Source organism: Pan paniscus, chromosome 8 (assembly GCF_029289425.2).
Source record: "Pan paniscus chromosome 8, NHGRI_mPanPan1-v2.0_pri, whole genome shotgun sequence".
NCBI lineage: Eukaryota > Metazoa > Chordata > Mammalia > Primates > Hominidae > Pan > Pan paniscus.
In genome coordinates, this window is record NC_073257.2 from 99,889,388 (window position 1) to 99,902,215 (window position 12,828).

At 32.7% G+C, this 12,828-nt stretch overlaps 1 protein-coding gene across 3 annotated transcripts in view; it reads left to right on the forward strand.

Moving 5' to 3' along the window:
- Positions 1 to 12,828, forward strand: part of PTEN (phosphatase and tensin homolog) — a 107,805-nt gene that overhangs the window by 8,552 nt on the left and 86,425 nt on the right. Inside the window, exon 1 of one of the 3 annotated variants that reach the window (XM_063607188.1) lies at positions 36 to 3,164. Within the exon in view, the coding sequence (XP_063463258.1) occupies positions 3,133 to 3,164 (32 nt within the window). The 5' untranslated portion in view covers positions 36 to 3,132. 3 annotated transcript variants of the gene reach the window in all.

Below are 12,828 nucleotides of genomic sequence, written 5' to 3' on the forward strand. Positions count from 1 at the left end.
CATTTGATTTTGCAAAGAAGAACAGGTAACCTAAGAGGCAGACAGAACAGGCATTACTTTTATTTTTCTTTCTTTTTTATTTTATTTATTTATTTATTTATTTATTTATTTATTTATTTATTTTTTGCAGCTTAGGAATTGTAGCTCCAGTGGAATCAGTATCTTGTTAATGGCTAGTGAAAGATTGAGTCTGAAGAAGGATGCAGGACTTTTTTGGCACTTGGTGCAGTATTTTTCCCATTATGTTACATGAGTGGTTCTTAAACTTCAGTGTGTTAGAACAACCTGAAGGGCTTATTAAGCTATGGATTGCTTACTCCACCCTCTTAGAGGTTCTGATTCAGTAGGTCTGGATTGGGACCTGAGAATTTTTATTTCTTAGAAGTTTTCAAGTGATGCTGATGCTGGTGGTCTGGGGATCACACTTTGAGGACCACCAATGAACATTCTCTCCCACCAAGCAAACCCTTAACATGTTATACTCCTTTAGGTTATTAGAATTTATACATGCATTATTTCATTTGACCTGTAAACTCTAAGTAACTTTGCATGGAAAATGTTATCCTGATTTTATAGACGAGATAGTGAGTTTAGAAAGGCAGTATGGTGGAATGGAGCATAGATTTGGAGTTGGCTAGACCTAAAGTCCAGATTAAATCTCTGCTCAAGGCTGGGCGTGGTGGCTCATGCCTGTAATCCCAGTGCTTTGGGAGGCCAACGTTGGCAGATTGCTTGAGTCCGGAAGTTCGAGACCAGTCTGGGCAACATAGGGAGACCCTGTCTCTACAAAAAAAAAATACAAAAATTAGTTGGGTGTTATAGTGCGCATTGGTAGTTCCAGCTACTGAGGAGGCTGAGGTGGGATCACCTGAGACTGGGACTTTGAGGCTGCATTGAGCTGTGATTGGGACACTGTACTCCTGCCTGGGTGACAGAGTGAGACCCTCTCTCAAAAATAAATAAATAAATACATCCCCGCTCAGCCACTTATCAGTTACATAGATACACTGCCTAACCTTAGTGAACCCTGTTTCGACAACTCCAAAATGGGAGTAAAAATCCTAAACTTGTACAGTGGTTTTTTAGTTTTGTTAAAAGTACAGGTGAGGTTTTTTTCAGAGTATTGGTTGCCATCTGAGAGTGATCCCCTTTCACCTCCTCTAGGACTTTTAGCATTTTCTGGAGACATTTTGGTGGTCACAGCTGGGGTGGTAGAGTGTGCTATTGGCTAGGGGCTTGAAGCCAGTGATGCTGCTTAACATCCTATATGGCACAAGACCCCTCCCCATCAACAAAGAATTATCTAGCCCAAAATGCTGTGTAAAATGTCTGGTATATAATAAGTATAATATTTGATGAAAATCAGTAACTTTGCCCCCAGGTGTGATATTTAAGAAGGTCAACTTACTAAATCAGTGATGGAGTTAGTCCTAACGTCTGGGTTTTCTGACTGCTGCTAGGCCAGTATTCTTTATATGATAATAAGAACTTTGTCCACAGAAGATATCCCTAATAACAAAAAAGGTTTATTTGAAGAGGGCTCATGTGTTCTTTGGCTGATTGTGAAAGTGTTGCTTTGAACTTCTGTTAGAAAAGGTTGAAGATGTTTTCCGTAAGTGTTTTTAATACTGTACATAGTATTCAGAAGGATGTTTAATTTTTTTTTTTAATTTTGCTAGTAGTTTTTAAAGTAATCCTTTTTCCTTTAATTATGTAGTTGTTGAACTGTTGGGAGTTACTTTTCTCTTACTATTTTGTTATTTAATGTATTCTTTGACCTTATGCTTTTTTATTCTAAAGCTGCTTTTATTATAGTCAGATATGATGAAGTTAAATGTACAATGTAAAATTGCAAATTTCCAACGAGCTATACAAACTTAAATATTTCTAAGTAAAGAAAATAGGGCTGACTCTAAGGTTCTTTGATCCATGTGTTGCATTCTTTTCTAGGCCCTAAATTTGCTATGCCAGCCTGTTGAATTAAAGTGCTTTATTTATCTAAATTAGAAACTTGTATTAAAGTGAAGTTTTAGAAAAAAAGAAACAAAATCGGAATGGAGTTTTAGGTTAGCCCAGAGATGGGAAGATGCCAAGAGGGTAGCTTTAGTGGATTCTGAATTTTTTGGTTTTGTTTTGTTTTTAGGGCAGGCAAATGTAATTACAAAAGGGTTCTAGGAATAGATTGCTGTGATTTGTTTTCTGTTTGCATGATTTTACAGTTTGCTTTGCCTCTCACTTTTGAATGCAGAATAAAATGTCAAGGCCTTATTTTTTTTAAAATTCTTAAGAAATTTAAGATTTGACTGTTAATTCCTTTTGAAATACGGGATATTTTGAGATACCAATTATTTAAGACAAATAGGACTCATTGTTACAATTCAGTTGAATAAGGCTTATGATGTTTATTTCAGTATATGAATGAAAACTCTATGTGCTTATTGTACTTAAGATAATTTCTTTTATTAAAAACATGACTAAAGAGAATTTTAAAAATCACCCACTGTCCTACTTCTCTAAAACTTAATGTTTTCATATTAGCTTCCAGTTTTGTTCATATGCATATACTTTAAAACCTAGTTCATGGTGAACTTAAGAGGGTGTTCTTTTTAAAAAACAATTTCCATTGCACTTTGTCGTTGCCTTAATTAAATGGTGAAATCATCAGAAATATTTATTTTCCTATACTTATACATTTATTAAGCTTGTTTCCATTTTTTTATTTTGTGATTTTTTAAGTGGATTTAAGATAACCTAAACATTAGAGAAGATTTTCATGGTTTTGATTCATGAAATCATAATGTTATACAAACCTAACTGAAGTGTTAGAGCCTTGAAGCTTTTTCCCCCTGAATTACATATAGTAATTCTACTTGTATTTAATACTGAAAGCATATTTTACTTATTTAAGTGAGACAAAGTAAAATTTAGCTGAATACTTTAGATCTATCATTTCCTTTTCCTGTTGTAAGAACATTACATTGTGTTGAAATTAAAGTGGATATAGAAGGTAATAGAATAAACTGCCACATCATTTTTATAGTAAAGTGGTAATAACACTATTGCTTTCTGTTTTTTTAATCAGAAGGAGTATGGGCTTGTAATGATGTTACTGTTCCCTGAAGCATATTTTGAATGATACGGTTTATATTTGCACAGTTGCCCAGGTAATCATTGTGATATTAATTGATCAATTTGCTATTTATTTGCGTTTTAAATCAGTACTAGTATTTGTGCTTAAAAATTTTGCATATGTTTTATCAGATTTAATTTTTAAGTGTCAGATACTAAAATAACCTTAACTTTATTAAATTATAATTTTTTATCATGAGGTGGTATTCATTTATTCATATAGTTAGAACAAAAAATATTTAAAATATTGAAGTAGAAACAAATTAGTCTCTTTTTAATTAAAAGCCAGATTACTTGTTAGAGTAACATTTTCCCAAATGAGGTAAAATTGTTGCGACTGTTAAACTTAAGGAAATTTTGATCTAGGTGTGGTATATACCTTCTTGTGGGGTGCTAATGAAAACAGGGATGGCAAAAATATTTTGTTTGTGAGTGTATGCATTTATGCTTTTTGACAACCTAAGAAACACTCTTACATCTGAGTCTCTTTCATGGACTAGCTGTAGGAAATCTATATAAAATAGCTTAGTATACTGAAAGTATGACATAGTTTTACATATCTAGATTGTGGTTGCGATTATATATAATACTATAAAATATGCTAACGTGCTGCTTAATAATACTATTTGGATTTTTTTTAATACTGAAAAGGTCACACAGATTGTGATTATTGTGTAGTGTCCAAGAACTAAGGCCTACCATCTGTTACTCAAATGTATGAAAAAGTTAAGATAATTTAGTGATATAAGTGGTTTTGACACCACTGTTTTTGGAATAATCTAATTATGATTTTTATAAAGACTAATATCAAATTTTAAACGTTTGCAAAAATGAAACCTAATAGTTATACTGTTATTTATATTTTTCTATTACAATACAGATACTGGCTGAGAACTAAAGATTGTGTAATAAACGCCTGGCCTTCAGTCATTTGGTTTTTTTTTTCCCTCGATTGTTTGGATAGTTAACTGGACATCATGTTTTAACTTGAGAAATTAAGTTATACAAGATTTTGATATTTTAAACTAGTTTTCCTAACTGGTTGAGATATATAAGAATTTAGTATTACAGGACTCAATCAGGGAACTGATTTAATAAGAATTTCTTAAAAATTTGTTTAAATATTTTTCAAGTTCTTTTCTTCATCTTCTACAACTTAATTCTTGTCTGTATGCAAATGAGCTTCCCCATTTAAAATTTTGCTGTTGCATTTTAGGCCACTATAGAAGTTGTTTCTTTAATTTTCACCCACAAGAATTTGGTCTTACCAAATTGTGTAAGTCTTTAAAATTGTGTATTTGGCTTAATATTATAGAATCTGATTGATTTAATTTACCTTGTTTCATTTAGTATGTTGACATTTTCTTGAGAAATTTGTTATGCCAAATGATTAACATAATAATATTTTAAGTTTAGATATGATTTTGAATTTACATTTTCAAATGCAACTTTGTGTCTGTGGCCTTTTTTTTTTTTTACAAGAAACATCTTGCCAATTTTCAGATTAATCTGTGAGGAAAGTAGATTGGTTTACTAGACTCAGTTTGTAGACTTTGGTGAGAACTGAATTGGAGGCTATGAAAAAAATACCTTTTGGGCCTTTCTGAATAGACATATATACATAAATTATATCTCTTACATTAAGTGAGGCACATATGTAGGTGAGATTTTTACCTGAATATTAAAAGTTTAAAAGTCGTTACCTATTCTGTTTACTTAATAGTATTTAAAGGGTGTGAGAGGTGTTATGTGTTTCTGTCCCTTGTTTTTATTCCTATCCCTCCCATCTAACTATTGGTACTTTTATCTTCCCAGGTATTAAACTTGTATGTTTTAAAAGCTTATTTACTGGTTGAAACGGTTAACTTAATTAGTTTTTTCTTTGAAGTTTCAGCCTAAATATTTTCTGTTTTTTTATATGTCCTTTAAATATGAAAATTCTACAGCTAATCATAATTAGTAATTGTACTTTTTCCCCTATTACAATAACTGGTTTCATAATAAAATGGTATCCCTTCAATAACAAGCATTTATAGTAGTTTATTAAAACTAAGGGTGTTATCTATTCAAACCAAGCAATGCAGACTTACTGTTGACTCTGTTAATATATTTTAAAATTGCATATTACTAAAATTTAAAATATGATTTTGACTAGTATTTTGGTGTATGTTATTTGAGATATTTTGATTATGCACTACTTAAGAATGAATTGTCAAGTATGATTATAAAGTTGATATAATAGTTAAAATAACCTTCAGTGGGAATAGGAATCATTTAATATTGTTAGATATTTGTATTATTAGAACAATCTTCTATGATTCTTACTAATATAGTAATGAATGACAGACAATATGTTGGCTTTCATATTTAAAAATTCACATGCATTTCTAGTTTATGTTTTTCTTCGACTAAAATTCTGCAGCACTTAGGCAAAGCTATTTTTACCAGTTGGAAAAAAAGTAAGTCATTTCCAACCAATTTTCCTGGCTTGTAGTATAGAATAAAGAGACTTGATTTTATTACATTAAAGCCAAATATAAAATGATGCAATCTAGCACACACTTGTTTGGAACTTTTCTCTTTTAAATATTCAAATTAAGAGGACGTTGAAAGGTAAATTTTTTTTTTTTTTTGAGACGGAGTCTAGCTCTGTCACCCAGGCTGGAGTGCAGTGGCACGATCTCGGCTTACTGCAAGCTCTGCCTCCCAGGTTCATGCCATTCTCCTGCCTCAGCCTCCCGAGTAGCTGGGACTACAGGCGCCTACCACGGTGGCGCCCGGCTAATTTTTTGTATTTTTAGTAGAGGCGGGGTTTCACCGTGTTAGCCAGGATGGTCTCGATCTCCTGACCTCGTGATCTGCCCGCCTCGGCCTCCCAAAGTGCTGGGATTACAGGTAAATTTTGATTGTTATTAGCAACTATAAAAGTTTTGCAGTTGGCTTATTGGAAAAAGAAAACCTCCTTGCCGGAGACGGAGACGCATTTGTATTAGAACTTTGTTTTCTGAGTACCTTACCTATAGTAGGTTTCAAATATTGGTGAATTAGTTCATGGTTAGGTCTGCATAATTACTGCGTATGGAAATTCTGGAACCCTATTTTTTCAAAATGCAGCTAATGTTGAGAGAATATGCACTAAATGTTACTAGATCTTTGTTTTTCAAGATGCTGATATCCCTTAACATCTTCTGCACTTTACCTGTTTGAATATCTTTTTTGCTGTAAAAATTAGTGGCCTTATGTCTTTCTGCATAATTATAGAGTAGCCAAAACCTGTTTTAGGTTAATCACCTCTGGCAAAATAAATGATAAAAGCATAGCTTTTGTAAGCAGAATGATATTACAGAAGTTAACTTATAAATCTAAGTGTATTAAAGACACTTAGGAAATTTGTGATAATGCTGGGTCAGCATTACAGTTTCAACTTTTTACAGTTTTTCATATGCTTTTTTTGTGATTTTGCTGTAGAAAATTAACAGTTGGCATTTGGCTTAGTTCAAGTATAATGCTGTTGACAAGTATATCTGACACATGTCATTGAACTAATAATATTTTTGAAAGCTGATAGGTAAGTTATATCTATTTTGTTTCATTCGTCATTAGTGATCAGTCTTAGATGTTTTTAGCGAGAGCAAAACTGTAGAGGAATGTGTGTCTGTGTGTGTATGTGTGTGTGTCTGTGTGTATTTTAACAGCAGGAGAGTTCTGAAACAGGAAACCAGTCTTATCATATTCATCCAGAGACCTAGGAAGAAGGTAATTGTTTGGTATACTCGTTAAAACCAGTTGGTTGGGCAACTTAAATTTTTAGAGGATCACAGATGTAGGCTTGAGCAGTTGTAGATAGATGATTTCTTTTTTTTTCTTTCTTTTTTTTTTTGAGATAGAGTCTCTCTCTGTCACCCAGGCTGGAGTGCGGTGGCGCGATCTTGGCTTACTGCAACCTCTGCCTCCCAGGTTCAGGCGTTTCTCCTGTCTCAGCCTCCCGAGTAGCTGGGATTACAGGCGCATGCTGCCATGCCCGGCTAATTTTTTGTATTTTAGTAGAGACGGAGTTTCACCGTGTTCCCCAGGCTGGTCTCGAACTCCTGAGCTCAGGCAATCCACCCACCTCGGCCTCCCAAAGTGCTGGGATTACAGGCGTGAGCCACCGTGTCTGGCGATACATTATTTCATAATTAACACCTGCTATGAAGAAAAATTGATTAAAATAGTTGAGAAGTCTAGTACACTCTCAGCTAATATACTAAATTATACTATGGATTTTAGAGTATTGTTAACATTATCAGTGACTTGATATCTTCCTGAGGTTCTAATTTGCTTAACTTTAAATAATTGGGGTTCAGATCACCTTGATTGTTCCCTTAAAAATTAAATTTTGTAAAACTGTGTGTAATTTTCCTGTATCTGGTTTGGATAGCTTTAAAAATGGTTCTTAAGTTTAATGAGTTCAACTGGGAAAAAAGTTAGTTCTATTTTAGATGTTGTGTCACTGGAAATTATCTTTCCCTGTTTGTTATATGCACATTATTACAAAGTTGTAATCAGTGTTTTCATACTGTTCTCTGGTCTGTTTTTTTCACAAATACACTTTTTATTTGTCGCCAGGTACTTATTTTTAAAGCTATAGAGGTAATATTTCATCAGGTGAGGGTAACTACCATGGTTTGTTTGCTATACTGTGTTAGGGTTATTTTCGTTTTTTTTTTCTTTCATAAACAGTATAGTTGTGAATATGTTTATATAGTTTACTTTTGGTTTATTAGAATATATTGCTAGAGTGGGATTACAGGATTAAAGAGTGTACAGTATTTTAGTTTTTTTTTTTTTTTTTTTACAAGTTGCAGATTTGTTGCCAAATGAACGAGTTTGTAGTATTGCTAACAAGGAGAAGAATTACTAGCAAGTCTTGATGTTACTTTTGAAGAGTGTGATGATTGCATTTAGGAAGATATCTAAACTTCTATTTCAAAGCAAAAAGTATGTGCAAATTTCTTACTCATGACAAATTCATATAATATAAAAACATGAAAGTTGTGAGGTCAGGTTGTTTGGAGAAGTAGAAAACTTCAGTAGAGTTTATAGATAGGCAGTCTTCCTTTCTGGTTTGGCACTGACAGCAGATTAACTAGAAAGTGTTAGAAGGAACCTAAAATTTATACTAAAGTCAATTTAAGTTAATTAATATACCAGAATTCCTTCTTTTACAATTTATTTATAAAAACACCATATTGAGTTGCCTTGTAATGAGACATTTAAACTAAATTTAAATAACAGAATTCATGCACCATCTAATAACAACCCCTTATTTACAATTATAGAGTCCTTTGCAATTTTATAGATATTTTCATGTATCCCATTTGGTCCTTGAAACAATTAATGAAGAAGTTACAGCAAGTGGTATTATCATTATTTTACAGAAGAACAAAACAAAAATATATGTGGCCCAGAGATTGAGTGATTTACCTGAGGTTATAGGCTTTAGATTGCATAGCTGGAAGTAGAACCTTGTTCTTCTATATTAAATGACAATATTCATTAAGTACTTAGCACAGGATTTGGTACCTAGTAAATATTTAAATGTTCCTATGTTATTCCTGACTATTCCTTCTTTATTCTTAAAACGCCATTTTTTGAGCACTCTTAATATTTATAGTTCAAACTTTGTACCTATGTACCTTTTTCTCTTTAGAAAATAAGATTTCAGGCTGCATTAATTTGATCTGTACAGGAATGATTATATGTTTTATATATTGGGACAAATTGCTCTTTTTTTATATACCTTAAGCTCTAGGGTACATGTGCACAACATACAGATTTGTTACATATGTATACATGTGCCATGTTAGTGTGCTGCACCCATTAACTCATCACTTACATTAGGTATATCTCCTAATGCTATCCCTCCCCCCTCCCCATACCCCACGACAGGCCCCGGTGTGTGATGTTCCCCACCCTGTGTCCAAGTGTTCTCATTGTTCAGTTCCCACCTGTGAGTGAGAACACACGGTGTTTGGTTTTCTGTCCTTGCGATAGTTTGCTCAGAATGATGGTTTCTAGCTTCATCCATGTCCCTACCAAGGACATGAAGCTCATCCTTTTTTATGGCTGCGTAGTATTCCATGGTGTCTATGTGTCACATTTTCTTAATCCAGTCTATCATTGATGGACATTTGGGTTGATTCCAAGTCTTTGCTATTGTGAATAGTGCTGCAGTAAACATACATGTGCATGTGTCTTTATAGCAGCATGATTTATAATCCTTTGGGTATATACCCAGTAATGGGATTGCTGGGTCAAATGGTATTTCTAGTTCTAGATCACTGAGGAATTGCCACACTGACTTGAACTAGTTTACAGTCCCACCAACAGTGTAAAAGTGTTCCTGTTTCTCCACATCCTCTCCAGCACCTGTTGTTTCCTGACTTTTTAATGATCGCCATTCTAACTGGTGTGAGATGGTATCTCATTGTGGTTTTGATTTGCATTTCTCTGATGGCCAGTGGTGATGAGCATTTTTTCATGTGTCTGTTGGCTGCATAAATGTATTCTTTTGAGTAGTGTCTGTTCATATCCTTTGCCCACTTTTTGATGGGGTTGTTTGATTTTTTTCTTGTGAGTTTGTTTAAGTTCTTTGTAGATTCTGGATATTAGCACTTTGTCAGATGGGTAGATTGTAAAAGTTTTCTCCCATTCTCTAGGTTGCCTGTTCACTCTCATGGTAGTTTCTTTTGCTGTGCAGAAGCTCTTTAGGACAAATTGTTCTTAAATAATGAACAGTTGGCACTTTTTCAACTGGAAAATTCAAGGAACTGCTCTTTCTGCTTTCTGCTCAATATGAATCTTCAATTTAGAAATGAGAGTCCATCATTAACAATTCAACATAGCTTATTAATAGGAAAAAAAAACCTAGTAAGAAATGTAAAATCTTTGATTAAATGAGAAAGTCATAGAAGTTCATGAGATTTGTATTTAAAGCATGATTTCATTAGAAAAGTTGATAATAAGGATTTAACTGTGACATAATTGGAAAATACTTGTTTAAACTTAAAATTTTGAAAAGAAATGTAAATGTGATGTAACTTATGAATCAGTGGTTGAGTTTCTTTTTTGCTCACAAGAACCCTAACTGTGTGTTACTTGAAAGCACTGATGGAAATCAGGGAAAAAGCTCCAGAAGTTCCTAGGAAATAAAATTAAATGATAAAGTCCTGGTATCTGCTAACTTGCCTTCCATTCCTGTTATCTTTTCTTCTTAGTCTGACTTCATTAATTCTTTCACCCTGGCTACTGGTTTAGCTCAGTGTTTTATGAGCCAGGCAGCTTCAGACTTTGCTTTTGATGCTCTTCGTTCATTACCTCTAAAGCTGTATTATCACTTTCATTTTATCATTAATGTTTCATGTATATGTTATAGTTTCATATTGTTACTGCAACTTTTACTTAGCTATAATTTAAAAAATATCTGTGATCTGTGGAAATAATTATTCTATGGCAGAAAAGTAGTTATTGCATTTTACTTTATAAGTTGTTTAAGGATAAGCATACCTATATATTAAGCAGTACAAGGAAACTTTTTACAATGGCTTTATTTTTAGCAAACCATCATAGTTAAAATAAGATTTAGTGTACATGTCAGGAACACAGTCTTATGAAATAAGGTTTAGGGAGCTATTTTTAGTTACTATATCCTACTTGAAAATTGTAGTTAAATTTCTAGCATATACCCTATTAATTTAGATGCAAGTACAGATTTGAGATAAGGTAGATACATTATTTGGATGTCAACTCAGAAGTTGTTCAAGAAAAGATATTTTGTTATTTAGGTATAACTTGGAACATATTTCTAGTGTTTCAAGTCATGATTGTATGCCTAGAACAGGCAATAAAAATTTACTTAGCTGGTAAAATAGCCACATTATTTCAAATATAGTTTAGTTATATTATGGATTAAATTGATTTTTGTGGACAGACTTTAGAACTTAATTGCTATTAATTACATTTTTTCTTTGGGACGGTATTTGTTCTTTGGTGAGAAAGGATTCTTGTAACACCTAAATCAAGACTGTCCAAACATGGCATATGCAGTTTACCAGTCAAAACAAACTAATCACTTAAGATCTGTGTATTTTGTTTTATTTGAATTATACCTCAATTAAAACAAATTTAGCATATTTACACAAAGGTGGGGGGAAACTGTCTAATATATCTGAGATCTGTTGGAGCTGGGGTGACCATCCAACTTAGGCATGATAGCTAGTACCATGTATGCATTTCTTTTACCTTTCTTATTGTATATACAGTAATCACTGATATTATGAGAAAAAGAACTTTTTAATAATTCAGGAGATATTTTATCGCTAGTATATATTGAGTGCTTATTATGTGCTTTATATACTTTGGACTCATTTAATCCTCAACACAACAACCCTATGTAGTTCATACTAGAATTATTCCCATTTAAAGATGGGGAAAGTGATGTTTAGAGAGGCTAAGTGACTTGCCCATGGCCAAAGTATTAGAACTGGGATTTGAACACAGGTAGCCTGATTCCTAAATAAATGACCACTAACATTAAAAAGACATAAACATAGAGGTGTTTGTTGCAATGTTAGTCATAATACCTAAAAATTGTGAACTAGTTAAATGTCCAATAGTAGTAAAATGGTTCATTAACCATGGTACACCCATCAATATAATGTTATATTGTCATTTAAAATTGTATTCCCAAGTTTCGTATCAGGAAAATATAATAAATTTTTGAAAAATGTAATGGGATATATTGTATTTATAATACAGTAATCACTATGTAACCAACATTTTTATTTCCATCAAAAATTAGTTATAAAGAAATAGAAATCTAAGAAGTTTAATAGATATTACCATTGAACACTAGATTTGTATTAGTATCTTTTATATTTATCTCTCTCATTTCCTATATTGGCCATGTTTACTTTTAAAATAGTAAAAGTCATAAGCTCTATTTTAAAAATAAATGTTAGTTTATTAACCCAAGAATAATAGCTAACTATAAATTCATATTTGATAAAATAAAAAGATGACATTCATCATAAGGGATACATACCTATGCTAGCATATGGCATTTTTAAAATCACATGAGTAATTTGTAATCATCATAGAAATATTAGAAAATACAAATAAGCAAACACATACTGAAAATTTAGTGTTCCCAAATCTAAAACTCAGAGACACTGTTTTTTTCTTTTGGGATTGTATTTTAGATATGTTCTTAAGTTATAATAAAGTAAATACTTAAAAGGCAAATTGATACATTAAGGATTTCAAAGAGTAAAACTTTTTGTTAAGCTTTGATGTTCTTTAGAAAGTTTAGATTATTCCACAAGTCACTGTCATTGAAAGAAAAGTAGTTACAGTGGGGTCTTATGGGATAAGGCATTACCATTTGTTCAGTTGAGAGACAGCTATCACTATGTTTTAAGCATTGTTCATATATTAGCTCATTTAATCCTCATAGCAACCTTATATGATAGGTACCTTTATTAGCCCCATTCTACTTAGGAAGCAGGCACAGAAAGAGTATGTATTTTGCCTAAGGTTGCACAATAAGTTAAGCTGGGGTTCAAGTTCTAGCAAGTTGGTTCTAGAGTGTATGTTATTAACCATTATGCCGTACTGCCTGCAAGTAGATCTCTAGATGTCAGAAATACTCATCTTCCT